This window comes from Sinohyriopsis cumingii, chromosome 12, assembly GCF_028554795.1.
Source record: "Sinohyriopsis cumingii isolate HCF-2022 chromosome 12, ASM2855479v2, whole genome shotgun sequence".
Taxonomy (NCBI): Eukaryota; Metazoa; Mollusca; class Bivalvia; order Unionida; family Unionidae; genus Sinohyriopsis; species Sinohyriopsis cumingii.
In genome coordinates this window covers 124,463,599-124,484,845 of record NC_142972.1, presented here as the reverse complement: position 1 = coordinate 124,484,845, position 21,247 = coordinate 124,463,599, and the positions used below count along the sequence as shown (strand labels likewise).

Genomic DNA, 21,247 nt, shown 5'->3' with positions numbered 1-21,247 from the left:
GGTCTATGTCTTTAAACCACTTCTGTAATCAGAGTTGTCTCTTTGGTCTATGTCTTTAAACTACTTCTGTAATCAGAGTTGTCTCTTTAGTCTGGTCTATGTCTTTAAACCACTTCTGTAATCAGAGTTGTCTCTTTAGTCTGGTCTATGTCTTTAAACTACTTCTGTAATCAGAGTTGTCTCTTTAGTCTGGTCTATGTCTTTAAACTACTTTAGTCTGGTCTATGTCTTTAAACTACTTTAGCCTGGTCTATGTCTTTAAACTACTTTAGTCTGGTCTATGTCTTTAAACTAATTTAGCCTGGTCTATGTCTTTAAACTACTTTAGTCTGGTCTATGTCTTTAAACTACTTTAGTCTGGTCTATGTCTTTAAACTACTTTAGTCTGGTCTATGTCTTTAAACTACTTTAGTCTGGTCTATGTCTTTAAACTACTTTAGCCTGGTCTATGTCTTTAAACTACTTTAGTCTTGTCTATGTCTTTAAACTACTTTAGCCTGGTCTATGTCTTTAAACTACTTTAGTCTGGTCTATGTCTTTAAACTACTTTAGTCTGGTCTATGTCTTTAAACTACTTTAGCCTGGTCTATGTCTTTAAACTACTTTAGCCTGGTCTATGTCTTTAAACTACTTTAGCCTGGTCTATGTCTTTAAACTACTTTAGTCTGGTCTATGTCTTTAAACTACTTTAGTCTGGTCTATGTCTTTAAACTACTTTAGCCTGGTCTATGTCTTTAAACTACTTTAGCCTGGTCTATGTCTTTAAACTACTTTAGTCTGGTCTATGTCTTTAAACTACTTTAGCCTGGTCTATGTCTTTAAACTACTTTAGCCTGGTCTATGTCTTTAAACTACTTTAGCCTGGTCTATGTCTTTAAACTACTTTAGTCTGGTCTATGTCTTTAAACTACTTTAGCCTGGTCTATGTCTTTAAACTACTTTAGTCTGGTCTATGTCTTTAAACTACTTTAGTCCAGTCTATGTCTTTAAACTACTTTAGTCTGGTCTATGTCTTTAAACTACTTTAGTCTGGTCTATGTCTTTAAACTACTTTAGCCTGGTCTATGTCTTTAAACTACTTTAGCCTGGTCTATGTCTTTAAACTACTTTAGTCTGGTCTATGTCTTTAAACTACTTTAGCCTGGTCTATGTCTTTAAACTACTTTAGCCTGGTCTATGTCTTTAAACTACTTTAGTCTGGTCTATGTCTTTAAACTACTTTAGTCTGGTCTATGTCTTTAAACTACTTTAGCCTGGTCTATGTCTTTAAACTACTTTAGTCTGGTCTATGTCTTTAAACTACTTTAGTCTGGTCTATGTCTTTAAACTACTTTAGTCTGGTCTATGTCTTTAAACTACTTTAGCCTGGTCTATGTCTTTAAACTACTTTAGTCTGGTCTATGTCTTTAAACTACTTTAGCCTGGTCTATGTCTTTAAACTACTTTAGTCTGGTCTATGTCTTTAAACTACTTTAGTCTGGTCTATGTCTTTAAACTACTTTAGTCTGGTCTATGTCTTTAAACTACTTCTGTATTCAGAGTTGTCTCTTTAGTCTGGTCTATGTCTTTAAACCACTTCTGTAATCAGAACTGCCTCTTGAACCTTATCAATGGCTCAGGATTTCATTGCCTTCTTTTTGACTAACATCATGAAACAATCCTTTATCATTTCCTTGTTTTTCAAACATTCTGATAGCATGTTTCGCAGAAAGCTGTACTGCTTGGCATTCTCAGCTTTGTTTTTTAAACCACGATCTACTTCACAAATGGTGTATTTTTTGGTTTCTATACATTTTTGTTTCATGTTTCAATCTGTATTTCCACCAGTTTCTATGTCATGGTGATTCAGATACAGTGTAGAAAGCAAAATGACTTCCTTTAGAGTTTTTGAAATGTACATGTACATCAAAGGGTTTATATGATATTCAGACATTCTTTTATCAAACCTAACATAAAATTACCACCATTAATTGAATTAATAATGAGATTATTAAAAGGCAAGTTAATTAGTGCATTAACAAATAAAAATTAGCAGCAAACAATAAACACAAACCAATTTTCAATCAGTACTCACAGTTTGGGCCAACAGGTGTCACGACTCAAGAAATCAAACATGCTGCTCATGAGTTTTCATACTTCAGATAATGAAATGCGATTTCCGTCGGATCAGAAGATTTTTGTCCGCAAAATTACTTAAGATTAAGAGTGGGTACTCGAACAATCAATGTTCAGATTATAGACGTAAAAATGATATAAACAAGGACCATGACCAGAAAAATAGTTTGGATATTACCAGGCATTTTAATAAAAGTTCAAATAATTGAGAGTTGACTGTGTGTATGTGTGTATATATATGAATGGTACAGGAGTAAGTGCTGTGTACTGTGAAAGTGAAAACCTCTCAGAAGGGCTTAAATTTCATTACAAATTGTTCCTATCTAACTTAACCCTGGGTATTTATTATGCTATTATTGTATTTATTATGATATGATTGTTTATGATGATTCTATGTTAATGTTAATTGTATTTATCATGACACAGCTATATTTATCACTGTAGTGATTAAGATAATAGACTATTATATTAATCACAATACTACTGTATTTATTATGATAATATTGTTTTTTTATTATAATATTAATGACACTATTAAATATCGTATGACACTATTGTTTTTTATTATACTATTGCATTTATCATTGTTTTTGCCATCATAATACTGTATTCATTTCAGGAAACTATTGTATTTATTAAAAGAGACTATTGTATTTTTAATGATACTATTGTATTTATCATTGTACTATTATATTATGACACCCCTGCTTATATCATGATACTACTGCATATATGAAACTAATGTATTTATCATACTATGGAAAATATTATAAAACTACTGTATTTACCATGACAATATTGTACTTTTAATGAGACTATTAAATTTAGTATGACACAATTGTATTTTTATGATATTGTATTTATTATATTAATATTGTATTCATTCTGATACTATTCCTTATGACACTATTGCATTTTTTTGATGTTATTGTATTGTGACTTATCTGTCAATATATATATATATATATTATACTGGTGAATTAAACACAACTGACGACTATTTTCCACATGGCTATCCAGATCTAGAGGTAAATCACAACTTTTCAACCATTTTTTGCACATACATGTACATGGTTCACACAACCTTGTGAACTGTTTTCAAGAACTTTTCAAGAGCTTTCAAAGGCTTTCAAGGAGTAGTTTGTCTTACAATAATCAAACTTTTTCCATACACTACATTTGTTAACAACTGATGTGTGTTATCGGATTTTATGTCATTTCTTTATTTATTTATCACAATGGGACAATATGTAAGAAACAATTCTTAATAGAAAAAGTGATATATTCTATTTTATTTTAATGTTTTGTATTTCCTCAGATAAATTCAAGTAGTAGTTTTTCAACAAATTAATGTTTTCAAGGCAACCTATAAATAAATCAAGGATATTTCAAAGTTGTAGGAGCCCAATATATGTTATATGTTGTGAATATTAAGTCCCTATACCTAATTTACATGTGAATACATTAGTTTTTGGGTGTGAGGGTAGTGGGTAAAACAAATCAAAGGGACGAAAAGTTTGCAGCTATATATACACAGCACCCATTGCCCTGTCCCCTCTCCTCTTGTCACTCATGGGGCAGATTTAAATTCTCATTCTAATCAAAAGTAGGGTAAATCATAAATCATAGACCCACCCCTGCCCCATACCAGCATTAGTTTGCAATCAGTATTGGTGCTTACATCAACAGCCTTAGACAAATCAGGAGCAAAATTGCTCTCCAGCTCTTCTAGGAGACTCAACTGCTTCCCTTCCTCCTCCTTTTTCTTTCTTTTCTTGACAGGTGGCTCTGATACAGGGGTACTCACTAAAAACAAAGCCAAAAGAAAATTATATACATGTGGGCTTTTTCAATGTGCAAAATGCTGGAGATTCACTCCAGCAACGCCAAACATAAGACAAAAAAATGCTGGAGATTCACTCTAGCAATGCCAAACACAAGACAAAAAAATGCTGGAGATTCACTCTAACAACGCCAAACATAAGACAAAAAAATGCTGGAGAATTTGTCCAAAGTAAATTTCATGAACAGTTATCAACGAGTACCATATCTAGCATTGTAAAACATAATATATATACTTGCATACTTAAGTTAGTTTTGCAAAGTCCCAGATCTGCTACTGTATAATGGGCTGGTAGATCTAGATACAGACAGTTTTGTTAAGAATACACAGTGAAACAAACATAGACCCTGACATGCCAAAGTATTAGATTCAACTAAACAAGTATATATGACACCCAACTGTGTAGGCATAGAACTGCTGTCACATAATGCATGGACAGATCATGGTATTAGATTCAACTAAGCAAGTATATATGGCACCCAACTGCAAACAGTGTAGGCATAGAACCGCTGTCACATAATGCATGGTATTAGATTCAACTAAGCAAGCATATATGGCACCCAACTGCAAACAGTGTAGGCATAGAACTGCTGTCACATAATGCATAGACAGATCATGGTATTAGATTCAACTAAGCAAGTATATGTGGCACCCAACTGCAAACAGTGTAGGCATAGAACTGTTGTCACATAATGCATGGACAGATCATGGTATTAGATTCAACTAAGCAAGTATATGTGGCACCCAACTGCAAACAGTGTAGGCATAGAACTGCTGTCACATAATGCATGGACAGATCATGGTATTAGATTCAACTAAGCAAGTATATATGGTACACAACTGCAAACAGTGTAGGCATAAAACTGCTGTCACATAATGCATGGGCAGATCATGGTATTAGATTCAACTAAGCAAGTATATGTGACACCCAACTGCAAACAGTGTAGGCATAGAACTGCTGTCACATAATGCATGGACAGATCATGGTATTAGATTCAACTAAGCAAGTATATATGACACCCAACTGTGTAGGCATAGAACTGCTGTCACATAATGCATGGACAGATCATGGTATTAGATTCAAAGTCTTGTTTACGACAGATATCAGTCTGCTTATGCAGTATGAGATGAAAATTTGGGTCCAGGCTTTAGAGCTGCATGCATCTGAGAATCTGCAAATGAAAGGGAGATGTCACCCACCTTCTTCCAAAACTGGGGAAGCAGTAAAAATGTAAGGGTGATGCTCCTCAACCAATTTGTTCTCAAAACTGTGTTGCTATGTACCTTGCATTCTGTGACATTTGTTTCTGAGTGGAAAATGTCACTTGTGAACGAGGGGCCACGAGGGGCCGAGTGGTCTAAAGCGCTCTCTGTCACGGATCACTGCCATCTCACCTGTCTGCGGCAGTTCGAGTCTTGGATTCAGCTAATGTAGGTATGTGAGAAAGCTTGCCAGTAGCTTCTTGTGGGTCAGAGGTTCTTTCTGGGGTTTTAAAATTAAAATCTTGGCATGGTCTTTATGAGAACCTATCGTTCATATGCTGTGTTTACAAGTGCTGTTGTTATTGTTGTTGTGGGGCTTAACGCCATTTTTCAGCACATGATAGGCTATACATGGCGGTGGAAGAACCCGGGAAAACCCCGGAAAGAACCACCGACCCACGAGAAGCTACTGGCAAGCTTTCTCACATACCCACATTAGCTGAATCCGAGACTCGAACCCACACAGACAGAGGTAAGATGTCAATGATCCGTAACGGAAAGCTCTTTAGACCACTTGGCCACTCGGGGGCCCCGTTGGAACTAGATTTACCAGGAAGAGGAAAGAGGAGTACAGATCTCCAATGGGAGTGGGCAGAAACTTCTTTAGTCCAAGCCTCCAAGGTGGAGTTTCACTCATCATAGTAAGATGTAATAATGATGAGGGAATTTTAGGGCCAGTTTTCATTGTTTCTGGATTAAGGAAGTGAAGCTGATGTCTCTTGTGCTACTTACAAAGTAGTTGAAAAAGAATGTTGAGGATTGTGAAACACTACATTAATTTGCACTTACGAGTTATATCCCATTATTTCCGAGGAGTTGCTAAGTAGACGCTCCTTTGGGTGGCAGAGACTTGAGGGCAAGTGAAGCGACATCTCTTAGAAACCGAGGTACAATGGTGGACATTGCTGATAAGACTGATCCTTGAGCATGCTTATATAAACTGGACATCCTCCCAGGAAATGTCTGCAGGTTAGACTGACCCACAAAACTGCATGCATAGACTGGGATCATCTGCAGGAAGTGCTTAGCAGCACAATTTGGGTCTGCTGTATAATTGGCCTCATGAAGTGGGTTCTTCAGGGTTTCAGTACTAAATTGTGGCTGATACTGTATGATCGATTGTGGTCATGGTCCATTGTAATCAGTTATACAGTCAAGTCTGGTCATGAAGGAACATTGCCATCTTAGTTGGCTTTATTTTGTTGTCTATTTCATGACGTTGAAATGGGGTATAGGACGTTGATCTACATGCCAGTCCATAATTCTGATATGTGAGACTGTAATGGAGGCTGTTGAAGCTCTCCATCTCACTCCCAAGTAAATGATGTGGTTTAGAACCCTTGCAGGCAAGTTCATGTTTTCATCCCTCAAGCTATGTTTCTGTACCTTCACCTTAGTACCCAAAGAATTTCTGTCCATGACAGGCAAGACTGACATGTATTCAAGGGATGACAACCAGAGAAAACTACACATGTTAAGTGGTTGTCAGACTGGTCTTGCCCATGGTCTAAAGTGTCCATGCAGAGCTACACACTGATCTATACCGGTACCTGTAAACAGGTGCATGTGGGCTGTACAGGTAGAGACTTCGAGCATTGCAATTAATATTTACAAACTGGATGCTAAATTATTAATTCTATAAACAAGTAACCTGTTGGAGGGTCAACTGACTTCCAATATAGGTAAAATCACCAAAGCCTTGTGTATAGTAACTACAGGAATGAAGTGGAAGGTAAATAATCAATTCCAGTAACAACTTACCTGTAGGAAGGCCCATTTTTTGACAGCCTATGCAGGTAAAATCAATGAAGCATTGCTTATAGTAACATCACACAATGAGCTGAATGCTACTGAGTAAACCATGTACAGAAAACTAACTGTACTTATCCGACCACAGCAGAAGCTATGCACTAATATAAACAAGTTTTCTGTATTACAGACAAAAACTTACACTAATATAAACTAGTTCTCTGTATTACAGACAAAAACCTGCACATAAAAAATGAACTGAAGCATCACTATTGATACTTACAAAGTAGATGCCACAATATACACTATGTTACCTGTAGGTAAAGGCCCAATGATGTTCTATACAGGTAAAATCAGTAAAGCAACATGTATACATGAATTTGATGCTAAGACAAGATAATGTTTAAAATGAACAGTATGTATCTTGATGCCACAGACATTTTTTATAAAAATAAATCAGTTTTCTACATCACACGCCAGACATGCACTTATTTATACCATTAGAATAATGTGAGGGGATGTCAACACGAATCGTACAGGTATGTACCAATGGCACCAAACTGTGGTAATGGCAAAGTAACAATACAGAAACTAGGGAAAAGTTAGGAAACTTTGTTGTTGGTGATAGGAAGAACAAAAAAGTTGGAAATCAATAGATCGGGTATACTTCACTTTGAAGATGAAACTCCTCCAACCTGTTTTTTGGTAGAAAATTTCCAAACTGCTTGTGCAGATTTTGCAAGATCTCTGTAGAGAATGTGCTGATCAAAATGAGCAGAAGTTGTAGGTGGTCAGATAACTTTTAGCTTTTTAGCTAGCACGTTTTAACGTGGGAGTGCTGGATTTGCAAGTTTTAACATGGGAGTGCTGGATTTGCAAGTTTTAACCTGGGAGTGCTGGATTTGTAAGTTTTGGGAGTGCCGAATTTGCAAGTTTTAACCTGGGAGTGCTGGATTTGCAAGTTTTAACCTGGGAGTGCCGGATTTGCAAGTTTTAACCTGGGAGTGCTGGATTTGCAAGTTTTAACCTGGGAGTGCCAGATTTGCAAGTTTTAACCTGGGAGTGCTGGATTTTCAAGTTTTAACTTAGGAGTGCTGGATTTGCAAGTTTTAACCTGGGAGTGCCGGATTTGCAAGTTTTAACCTGGGAGTGCTGGATTTGCAAGGTAGTAGTACTTCTTCTAAGGTATTATATCAGGTAACATATTCTGATGAATAAACTTTGCATAAAAGTGGCTATTAAATAATCAGCAAAATACTTAAATCAAACAAATCTGGAATGTTTTCTTGATGTTGATATATGTCATCAGTGGCCGAGCCTACTAACATGATAAAATAATCAGTTGGGAATTGGGGGAGGGCAGATTTCAAACCATGTCAGTTAGTCACCTTGTGTTTGCCAGCTTGTAGACTTGGGTGATTGAGTGTTGTCTAATATTTTTACTTTGTTACTGACCCAAAAATATGCATGTGCCTGTTATGGCTGTATCAGATGAATTCTCAATTTAAAGATTAAAAAGGAAAATGACTAATAATTATTAACAACTGCTGAAGATTTAAGTAACGTGTATTGAATAAGTATTTTTTGTATTGATTATTTAGCTCTTTGTACCGATATGAGTATCAATATGGAAAACTACAGACACATCAATATATCAGTTAATCGTTTCACTCCTAGAATAATGACTTGTTCTATTGTTAAACTCTACTGGAGTGCTAAGTAAATTAAACCAGCAATGGGAGCTGCCTTTTCTGGTGATTTTACTGGTTAATAATTCACAAGGTATAACCTAATACATAACTTCAATTGTTAGTTTACTTAAGTATTACTTGCTTGATGGAGCTGCTGCATAACAAATTCAAATTAACTTTGAGGTTTATTTTAATTCTTGCTGACTACAGTCCAAGTTATTTGCTGTAGTCAAGTAATATTCCCATGTGGACACCCACAGTCAATAGTTCCCATGTCTATCCATCCATCCACTTATTCTTCCTTCCTTTCTTCCATCGATCTATTCTGGTCTGACACAATCTGAATGGTAGTTCATTATGATATATATGGTACTACAACCTCCATAGGTAAGTAGATTTACCTCTGCCTTGTTTGATCTGTTTTATGAAATCCTTGCTATACACCCCTCTCTCCTCCCAAATGTTCAGGATCCTGTCTACAGCTCCCTTCATCTTATCATCCGCATCCCTGAAAATCATAAATGGTTCTGAATTTCCAGACTCAACTGAAATTTAAATTCACCACATCACATGTATGAATCAAAATTGATGCCACAAGAATACAACACTTAGGTGACAGATGCATGACAACAACTGTAAACTCAGGTTTAAACTGCATAAAATATTTGCAATGACTAGTTTTAATATTTCTAAAACAATGGAAAAAATAAATAGTAGGAACTCTTACATACATGTGTTCAAAGAGATGTAAATCCAAAATTTACAGAATTATTGAGATTTTCAAAGCCAATGAAATACATCACATCTGCTGCTTGAAAACACAGACTCAATTTTTTTGTGACAACCTTTTTGGCTGTTTAATTTGTACATGCAATCATGGGTTTGGAGTGCAGTCATTCAAAGGGACCACAAAAGAAGCCATAAACTTGGATATACAATTCACCGGAATCTATCTGTTACATAAACAAATCCTTCATTTGTAATGAAAAACCCATATTTACAGTGCATTGTTACATCATAATCCACTTATGCTGACATCTGGCCTGGGTACTGTATGCTGTGCTACACTCAGTCATGCTACCTGACTATACCTACAACTGACCGACCTCTGAAGACACGAACAGAAACTGCTACAATTAACTGAACGACAGCTAATCATTGTTTATTTCTTCAAATGTACCAATAAAATAGTATTGCTGAAATTTCAGAGAAAACTGATTACCTCTGAAGTACTGATTGCTGTGTATAAATACAAAACAATGGAAAAAAATCTCAATCAGAATTATATACTGTCAACAGTGTAACTTTATCATGGGTAAATGTTAAGTTAGATGTTGCGTGTTCATCGTCTCATCCTAAGAGTAAGTTAACAAAATTAACAGCATTTGGATTTAGTGCAAATTCATCAGACAATGCTGTCACTAAACCTGACGTTATACCTGACATCCCAACATCATCTTACATGTAGTAATGGTAGAAATGCTTCAAGTGCACCACCACGTAATGATGAATCGATCAAAAGTTCCTGAACATTTCTCGACAGCTGGAAACTTGGGCATCTGTGGCTGAGATATGATACAAAGTTAAAACAGATGTTCTGTGATATATATGTATCAAGGCACAAGTTGTCAATTCATTTACAACTGGTTGTGATATTTTGAAGGAGGAGTGTGTCACCAAACATGAATCCAGATGGGGTAAGTAATGTATGTTAATTTTGCTCAATGATCTTTTACTGTTGCCATCAATCCCATGTTATGACTCGAGGGACTTAAACTACGCAACAAGAAATAGCAAAACAAACAAGTTTTGCATAATTGAAAATAATTTGTTCTCAAAATAATGGAGTGAAAGAATTAAATTAACTTACAGCATGGTGAATGAATTCCTATTTCCTAAAAGTCCTTTCAATTCCAATAGTTCCAAGAAATCTGAATACGTTCCAACAAAAATTGCCCTTTCTATGTTGAAGTTTCAAATGTACAGAAAGATTTCCAAGGAATTCAAATAGTCATTGAATAAATTTAGTTAATACCATACAGTTATTCTAGCATGTCATGCAAAAACATAAATCTTTTTAAAAACCAGGTTGGGAGATTGGATTCAAAAACATGCAGATTGCGACCTACCATGGGGAAGTTTTTTGCTGCATATTTAAGCATCATTTTCACTAAATATTCAATACACATATATGGTACATTAATGCCAGGTGTTAACTCATGTAAGTTTCATTGGTGGGAATGGAGATCCTAGTTTCCTTGTCGAGAAAAACTCTACAGCATTCAGTGATCATTCTTGGGATTTAGGAAGCAATTCACTACAAGCAAAGCATGTAAAGCGTATCAAAAATAAATTTATGAACCTCCTGGTTGACAAAGAAGTACTTTGTGAAGATAGAAATAAAAGGGGGAGGAGATTTAATTCCTGAATGCATGAAATCGAAGGTCGCATTATACGTCACTTACCTTACATTGCAACATACGATCATAGGGTTTTAGTACGATCATAGGGTTTTAGTATTAAAATGTCATTAACTAAAGTTCCTTAAAAAACTATTATTTGGAAAATAATATATATAATATATATTTGCTTAGTACCTGATGTTTCTATTATAAAAATCAGAGAGACTGTAGATATCAGGAAAGTAGTTCAGTCATACCTATGCACTAACAGTGATGTGGGATGCAAAGACCATGGAAGTAGTGCAAAATAGTCATGTAATGATTTATTTTGTAATATTCTGACTGTTGTGCTTGTTGTCAATAAAGTAATAACTATCTATCCCATCTTTTTCAATTTTCATTTCCTACTACATTAATAGACTTAGAAAAATATTCACTACTTGTTCTGGGGACATTTTTTGAAAATTGGCAGCAAAATATTGAGGCTGGTGATTGTTTTAGCAACAACGTTTTAAAAGCCAGGACCATCCCTGAAGATGGTGTGAAAATACTTTGCTTTTTTAAACATCTGAATCCCTTTCCTTGGCCTCACTGTCATAAACTGATCATTATTTAGAGACTGAGCTCGAGCTTTGTAAGTAACACTTTGATCATATGGTTTGTAAGTAACACTTAGATCATATGGTTTGTAAGTAACACTTAGATCATATGGTTTGTAAGTAACACTTAGATCATATGGTTTGTAAGTAACACTTTGATCATATGGTTTGTAACACTTAGATCAGACAGTTTGTAACACTTTGATCCTATGGTTTGTAAGTAACACTTTGATCATATGATTTGTAAGTAACACTTTGATCATATGGTTTGTAAGTAACACTTAGATCATATGGTTTGTAAGTAACACTTAGATCATATGGTTTGTAAGTAACACTTAGATCATATGGTTTGTAACACTTTGATCATATGGTTTGTAAGTAACACTTAGATCCTATGGTTTGTAAGTAACACTTTAATCATATGGTTTGTAACACTTAGATCAGACAGTTTGTAACACTTTGATCCTATGGTTTGTAAGTAACACTTTGATCATATGATTTGTAAGTAACACTTTGATCATATGGTTTGTAAGTAACACTTTGATCCAATGGTTTGTAAGTAACACTTTGATCCTATGGTTTGTAAGTAACACTTTGATCCTATGGTTTATAAGTAACACTTAGATCATACAGTTTGTAAGTAACACTTTGATCATACAGTTTGTAAGTAACACTTTGATCATATAGTTTGTAAGTAACACTTAGATCATACAGTTTGTAACTAACACTTTGATCATACAGTTTGTAAGTAACACTTTGATCATACAGTTTGTAAGCAACACTTTGATCATATGGTTTGTATGTAACACTTTGATCATATGGTTTGTAAGTAACACTTTGATCATATGGTTTGTAAGTAACACTTTGATCATATGGTTTGTAAGTAACACTTTGATCATATGGTTTGTAAGTAACACTTTGATCATATGGTTTGTAAGTAACACTTAGATCATACAGTTTGTAAGTAAAACTTTGATCATATGGTTTGTAAGTAACACTCTGATCATATGGTTTTAAGTAACACTTTGATCATATGGTTTGTAAGTAACACTTTGATCCTATGGTTTGTGAAATCTATTAAAGGTTGCAACTGAACACATGTGATTTGTGCGGAAAGATCAAATAAACACTCTGTTATTTGTCAATGAACTACACACTTGCAGTGCAAATGAAGGGGTCATGTGGGAAAACAAATTCTGGGATAATAATAATAATAACAATGACTTTATTTAAAGAAGCTCATTAGTCAACTAACCAATGAGGCCTTCTGCAATGAAATTTGTACAAATATATTCCTTCAATAATTTACTTCTAAATAATATTTCTCAGCCTTTACTCCTGCTAAGCTACCTACGATCATGGCTTAAGGTCAATTTGCTGGAATAGTCAGTCTTAAGGTCAATTTGCTGGAATAGTCAGTCTTAAGGTCAATTTACTGGAATAGTCAGACCTCTGCTTGGAATTGAAAAAGTACACATGTTCAAGGTTCCATCAAAAGGATTCTCAGCTTAAAATAAAGTGAGTGTTCCTTTAACAATCACTGTCAGAAAACTTGTATATGGTAAATGTGTATCCAATGGCTCATTTTATTACCCTGGTAATTATGAATGGGTGAGTAGCCGAGCACCTGGGTACCTACTGACAGCTTTAGTCATGATTTGTGTGCATATGCCACATAATCTTCAATTTATCAGTGTAGTGTAAAAGTGAACCTAAATGACTGTTTCTATTTTGCGTCAGTGCAAATCTTACAGAATTTACTATTCCCAGAGAATATTTTGTCAAATTTCATATTCAGTTCTCTGAAAGTATAAGTGGTATGCATTTTCCCCCACCTCAAAGAGTATCTCTAACTCTTGTACTCTGAAAATATCACAGGTATGAGTTTTTCAATGTCCCCCACCTCAAAGAGTATCTCAAACTCTTGTCCTCTGAAAATATCACAGGTATGAATTCTTCAATGTCCCTCATCTCTAGTAGTATCTCATATTAAGAGCTGAGTCACACAGACTATACGAATGGAAAGCATTTGTTTACAATAAAGAGAAACTCTGGCATAAAGCAACTGGTAACAAAAAGTATTAATTACTATGGCAATTATTAAATTTAATGAATTATTATAGAGGGTGTAAAATCTTGTCAAGGTAGGTAAAGTGACTTGCACAGGGATACAGCATGGTAAATGACCTAGGCTGGGAATCCAATAGTGGGAATCATTATACAACAAAGCCATCCCACTCCTGAATCATTAATGAAAAAATGTACAAGCAGTAAAAGATCTGAGTTACTTCACTGAAGCCAGAAAGCCTTCCATGAGAACAGATCCAAAATCCTTTGTAAATTCTGGTCCTTTCTTTTTACTGTTCTGGATGACATCATTGGCCAAGTACATAAATGTCAGTCTCTTGGCAGGTTTTGCTGCAAAAGAAATTAACTTTCAGTTTTCTTGGTCTCAGAGTTACACACCTTGGCAGCTTTGTCTCCCATGATAGGAAATCATATCACTAGTGACAGCTTTCTCTCCCATGATAGGAAATCACATCAATAGTGAAAGACTTGTCTTCCATGATAAGAAATCAAATCACTAGTGACAGATTTGTATCCCATGATAGGAAAACACATCACTAGTGACCGATTTGTCTCCCATGATAGGAAAACATATCACTAGTGACAGATTTGTCTCCCATGATAGGAAAACACATCACTAGTTACTGAGCTAATGGTCAATCAATAAACTAGATGTCTACTAAAATAAACCAGAAGTCTACTAAAAATGAACTATAAGTCTACTAAAATAAACTAGAAGTCTACTTAAATAAACTAGAAGTCTACTATAAAGCAGCATTATCCTTAAGCTTTACTCCATTTTTAAAAACCCAAACACGCAATTCCTGATTATCCACAATGTCCCCACCACCAGTTACCAAATATCTACCTCCAAGAGGGTGTATGGGATATAAATATCTAAACTGTTACACATATTTATAGACAGGTTATGAAATTTCTACAAGTTTGATATGTAAGTACTTATGAGACCAATATTTGCATATCTATAGACCAGTAACACTCATTGACAGGATCATTTTATCCCCTCCCTGAATATAATTGATGAATGTATGAGTCGGACAGACAGATGGATATATGAACCATGAGACAGATCAATGGATAGATTGACCCTGAGATAGACCAATAGATAGATGGACCCTGAGACAGATCAATGGAAAGATGGACCATGAGACAAATCAATGGATAGATGGCCCATAAGATAAATCAATGGATAGATGGACCATGAGACAAATCAATGGATAGATGGCCCATAAGATAAATCAATGGATAGATGGACCATGAGACAAATCAATGGATAGATGGACCATGAGACAAATCAATGGATAGATGGCCCCTGAGACAGATCAATGGATAGATGGACCACAAGACAATCAATGGATAGATGGCCCATGAGACAAATCAATGGATAGATGGCCCATGAGACAAATCAATGGATAGATGGCCCATGAGATAGATCAATGGATAGATAGCCCATGAGACAAATCAATGGATAGATGGCCCATGAGACAAATCAATGGATAGATGGCCCATGAGATAAATCAATGGATAGATGGCGCATGAGATAGATCAATGGATAGTTTGATATATTAGTGCATGACACACTAATAAAAGACATCATCACAGGTGATAGTTTGTTAAATTTGACGATCTATGGAATGCTCATACGCCAACATGTAGCTCTTATTCTGTCTTTTTTCCTCCATTTTCTAGATTGAAGAAGTTGTGAATCTAACTAACTGTACCCCAAGAAAGTGTTATAAACTGACAAAATGAATAAAACACCATAGAACCACATTAAATATATTGTGTCTCTAAATTGTATATCCATGCACAAAGTTTTACTCCTAATATAGGGCCTGGTGTGGTTATAAAGGGTCTGATGTACTCCTAATACAGGTCTGGATGTATTCCAAATACAGGTCCTGATGTACTCTTAATACAGGTCCTGATGTGTTCCTAATACAGGTCCTGATCTATTCCTAATACAGGTCCTGATGTACTCTTAATACAGATCCTGATGTTCTCCAAATACAGGTCCTGGTGTCCTCCTAATACAGGTCCTGATGTACTCCTAATACAGGTCCTGATGTACTCCTAATACAGGTATGGATGTACTCCAAATACAGGTCCTGGTGTCCTCCTAATATAGGTCCTGGTGTCCTCCTAATATAGGTCCTGATAGACTCCTAATACATGTCCTGATGTGTTCCTAATACAGGTCCTGATGTATTCCAAATAAAGGTCCTGATGTACTCTTAATACAGGGTCTAATGTACTCCTAATAGAGGGTCTCATATACTCCTAAGAGAGTATGATGTAGTTATAAAGGGTCTGATATACTCCTTATAAAGGGTCTGATGTGGTTATAAAGGGTCTGATGTAATCCTTATACAGGGTCTTGTTGTTGTGGGGTTTAATGCCATTTTTCAGCACAGGATAGGCTATGCATGGCGGCCAGCATTAATGGTGGAGAAAGAATCTAGGAAAACTACCGATCTGCTTTTTCATTACCTTTAATACCAACATGGCTATATATTCTTGTGTAGTTTTTAAATTCGGCAAGGAGTTCATGATAAGAGTTGTGTTAGATGGAAGAGTTTGTCTCGGATTTGTTCCCATCGTGTAGCGTAAAAAGTACTTTTGGTTGTTTAAGTAGCCAGGTCTGTGTTTTGGAGATGGACATTTTCTGAATTTTTGAAAGATCAATTTTTGTACTGTCAAGGCTGGATGATATTCTAATGACAAAAAATGTATAGCATTTGGTTTACTTTCTTATAAGGTTTTGTATTTGGGTTGATCCATCAAACTGTGAGATAGCAAGTTCCGTCAAGAACTCCATCAAGCAACTCCAGATCCTCGACTGTGTTAGATATTATCAGAGATAGCTCAATCAAAATGACAGGAAATATCACTCTAAGACAACTTTTGCATTTCCCTTGATGTCACAGGTGAGATATCTTGACTGCTTCCCTTGATGTCACAGGTGGGATTTCTTAACTGGTTCCCTTGATGTCACAGGTGGGATTTCTTAACTGGATCTACCTAATGTTACAGGTGGGATTTCTTGACTGGATCTACCCTTCAGATGGCTTTATTCATAAACAAAGACTAATTAAATAGAGACCAAGAGGTCTACTGATCATTCTGATATTACAAAATAATGCTTCCAAAAGCTATCTTCAATCACAAGATTTGGTACTGTATGTACTAGCTTATAAATTGAGTCAAACTGCAAAACAACAATGATCCTGATCTGCCTTACATACCATGCCAACAGATTGGGTTCAATGTTGTTTGTTCTACAGACTACCAAACAGCACAGACCCAGATCTGCTAGCACCTTATGCAGTAGGACTCTTCTAATAAGCGAGTATATATGGCATGTTAGTGAGATAAAACTATAATTCCAATACTGCAGTTTATTGTGTCACCAAGTTCTGTAAACTATAATTCCAATATTGCAGTCTATTGTGTCACCAAGTTCTGTAAACTATAATTCCAATATTGCAGTCTATTGTGTCACCAAGTTCTGTAAACTCTAATTCCAATATTGCATTCTATTGTGTCACCAAGTTCTGTAAACTATAATTCCAATATTGCAGTCTATTGTGTCAGCAAGTTCTGTAAACTATAATTCCAATATTGCAGTCTACTGTGTCACCAAGTTCTGTAAATGATAATAGCTACAAACAACTTTATTTTACTGTTGAAAAGATTTAATTTTAGATCTTGCATCTTATTCATTTGTACAGTTTCTTTTTGCTTTGTGGTTCCTTTCTTTTTAATAGAGACTGAATTGCAGTAATTTGAATGTGCATTACTGGTAACATTACATGCAAATGAAGCAAAATATCCAGCAGTATTTTTCTTACATTCTTTCTTTTATAATTTCAGCTGGATTTTTAAAGAAATACTATGCGTAAAATTGCATTTGTTGGTTTGAAGTTATGTTCTTTCTGTACAACACACTGGCAAACATTTACTATGGCTGCATCCTTATATCAAGATTAAATATACTCAGACTTATACCAATACACTAAAATAATCACAATCATGTGAACAGTGATAAAGTTAAAAGAAAATGTATATATTAGACACATGATTTGCCTGAATTTTAGTGTAAATATTTAAATCAAGGATCACAACTCTTTCCACCCTTTCCCCTTGCCATCACTAGGTGATTATATCTATTTACCAGTTTTAGCTTGAGCAATACCTCAATGAACCTGCTTGCATTTGCTGGGAGGTTTAAGAGGGTTTACGACAGTATTACCATAACTGGGTAAGAAATTCTATGAGAAACATAATTTACTATAAAAAAAATTACTTTCTCCTTTGGATACATTCCCTGATCACATTAACATCATACGTGTAGTTAACAAGAGGAGGTAATGCCAAGCATCTACCTCTACCACCAAGGGAATAAGAACTCTTCACTGTATGAGGTTAAAATGCACTCCTAATATCAGAATGGCACAACTGATGGCCATGTATGCCATGGCAACAGTAGCTGGATGTAAGAAATAGAAACAAAGGACTTTTTATTACAGAGAATCTAGTGAAGCACTGTTCTATGCCCGTGCTGACTTCAAACTGGTCTGGTGATCATCTGATATGCATCAACGAGAACTACCAGATTTAATTCTTGTCTCTGAAGCTAGATAATGCAGACTGGAGCTTGAGAAGGTTGACTGTACATGCCAACTGCATCTCTGATGTCTCAGTTCATTATATTCTGTTTGAACATGAGGCTTGCTGAGATAGTTCCGATTTCATGATCTGAGATTTTCAAGAGACAAACTAGATCTCTTGAGATCTCAGAATATGCCATGCATGTTACCCACTTTAGCCATGATACCAGGTCATGATTGGTTATATCCGCTTTCCCCAGCTGGACTAGGAAAAAGCTGTGTTGAAAATCCCTAAGGTACGTTTCCTAAAACTTTAAATAGTAGTTGAGCATACAGACAGAGTCCTGCATAACTGCCTTCCTAGACTCATCAGTGGAGGAGAGAGGATTTATGACCACTTTTTGAACGGCCACTGAAGGCAGTGTATTCTTTTTTATGAAGTCTGGTTGCATCATTAGTACCAAAGTACCATCTGATATTAGCTATAGATAATTCAGGTCAACTGAAACGGCATGCAGCTCGCTCACCCAAAATACATTTTGCATGACTAGTTTTAAGGAGGTGATGGCAATGGCTCAGATTAATTTGGACTCTTCCTAACCATTAAAGCTGGAATCTATACCAATTATAATTTTCAATTAGGGTTCTTTTCTAGAAGAATTCCTGTTATCATGAACTCTCCTATTCTTAGTCAAATACCTGAGATGGGGGTGATGGTGAATGTTTAGGATGCACAATGATCACTCAAAGAACGAAGACAAACAGCACAAAATACACAATTACTATCACATTTATTGACATGTAACACTAATAATGCATACTCACACATTCCCTCTAACACTGCCTCTTGTGATGATAATAGAATTAATAATCAGAGCTCAAAGAAATTTTTTGTTAGACATAGGTCCAGGGTTGGTGACTTAAAAAATATCACAAGCCGAGGCTCAAAACTCCACAAGCCTGACTTCAATTTCCATATGCCCAAAATTAGAAACAAAATCATATTAAACTGACTTGTGTCATTATTTGTATTGCAAAAAATTTCATGCAATCTTTTTCTCCAGGTCCCAAGGTCATCCAATGTCTAATTCCTCTAACAATGTTCTTCTTACATGGTAGATCGACAGTGTTAGTGTTTATTAGCATCTGAAACACGTCTTTATTTATACAATTTCTGTTTACACTTTTAATGTTGTTAATAGGTGCCACTTATTTTCTTTAACCAGTATTGTATTGCACTAGAGTAATCATGTGCATGGGAAAGCTGAATTATTACAGTTTTCCCACTGTACCCTAATCTGCATAACACACAACAGTTTTCCCACTGTACTCTAATCTTCATAACACACAACAGTTTTGTTCCACTAATTTACAGTTTATCATCCACAAGTCATCAATACATATATTCACGAATTCTTCACAAATTAATGTCTATAAGTGGCCACAATTCAATACCATTGGTTCAAAACAATGTTAATCACTAACAGTTTGGGGGGGTGGGGGTTGGGCAATTCAATATGGTGCTTGGCTTATGAATAGTACAACATTCAATCCTGTTTTCACTGGATAACACCACTTGACTGACTCCACCCAAAAATGTTCCCATACTTGAACACTTGCTTTATTGTATGTTCTTCCCGGGGCATTTATAAAATGAACTTCCAAGGAATATTTTCTCAAAAATTACACCTACTGCTGAAATGGTCTGCACTGAACGTCTACATGACCTGTACGATTTGTACTTAAGTTTTTAAGGAGGGCACCCATATATGAGCCATTAAACCTGCTGCTTTTGAGACATGTTCAAAGAAGAATTCAAAAAAGACATTAACACTGCATTTGATCCAGATTAATTTATAACATAGGAACATGCTTCACATACAATAAAATGGAGAACAACGAACGAGCTTTATGCCACGTTTTATTTTGAATGCACCTTCTAGATTCATTAACATATTTATATAAAATTAACAGTTTCACATTCAGTACAAGTATATATTTTATATGATGCCAAGCAATATGTCATTTTTACACGGAATAAAAATGCTACCTAACTCCTATGTACTAACATTGTGGAGTAATGTCACGTTACCATATGGCTATTGGCATGCAATAGATTCACCTTTTTGAAGTTCCCTTAACCAGACTTGGACAATGGTCTTAGAGTGTTTTCTGTGATGGATGAGCCACAGTGACAGTGTCTGAATACTTTGCTGGGTGTTGTTTAACTCGGTTAATTTCTTTGTGAAGCTACTCTCTGAGAACGACATTTTGGCCGCAGGAAATAATGATTTCTCCCGGAAGTGTCCACGTACATTGCTACACCGACTCACATTTGAATCCGTATTCTAGTAATCGTAAAGCACTCTTCCGATTGACGATACATAAATACGAATTTGGAAATTTCTGAATTAATATATTTGAATCGTGAAGGAAAGGTGTGGTACATAATTATATTCAAAAGTGTAAAAGAAAATTATCTCGCTGCGAGTGTGCAATACTTCTCAAAATTATAAGTACAAGTTTTTAAAATTTGTATAGACTTTAATTTTAACAAAACGTTTAGCTAGCTATACGTTTCACAATAATTTTACACTTTTGTTTTATCTGATACTAGTTTGTGATTTTATTGGCGTAAGTGAACGTCCTTTATCTTTTGGCACTGCATTTTGAAAGCACAGATTCATTGTATGTATGTATGTATGTATGTACTGGCAGCCGTAGTGGCGGACCTGCACGCAGGCGGCTCAGGCAATAGGGTCGTCTTCCACTGACCTGAAGCAGAAATGCATCTCGGCAGCCGTCTGAGCGACTAAGAAAACCTCTTTAGGATAACGCTGCTTACCTCCGTAAGTAGTATAGTGGGGCTGTTTGGGGTCAATGTAAA

At 35.6% G+C, this 21,247-nt stretch overlaps 1 protein-coding gene across 3 annotated transcripts in view; it reads right to left on the bottom strand.

Moving 5' to 3' along the window:
- The window catches only part of LOC149787393 (regulation of nuclear pre-mRNA domain-containing protein 1B-like), a 38,246-nt gene extending 17,596 nt beyond the window's left edge, over positions 1–20,650 (bottom strand). For all 3 annotated transcript variants that reach the window (XR_016425162.1, XM_089977980.1, XM_089977981.1), the window contains exons 1-4: positions 20,483–20,650; positions 13,951–14,080; positions 9,063–9,169; positions 3,797–3,921 (exon numbers count right to left, since the gene is read on the bottom strand). Coding sequence is in view for 2 of the 3 variants with exons in the window: in XM_089977980.1 (XP_089834106.1) it covers positions 3,797–3,921; positions 9,063–9,169; positions 13,951–14,080; positions 20,483–20,630 (510 nt within the window). In the remaining variant the exon portion in view is untranslated. The remainder of the gene's footprint in view (positions 1–3,796; positions 3,922–9,062; positions 9,170–13,950; positions 14,081–20,482) is intronic.
- Positions 20,651–21,247: the final 597 nt, after the last annotated feature.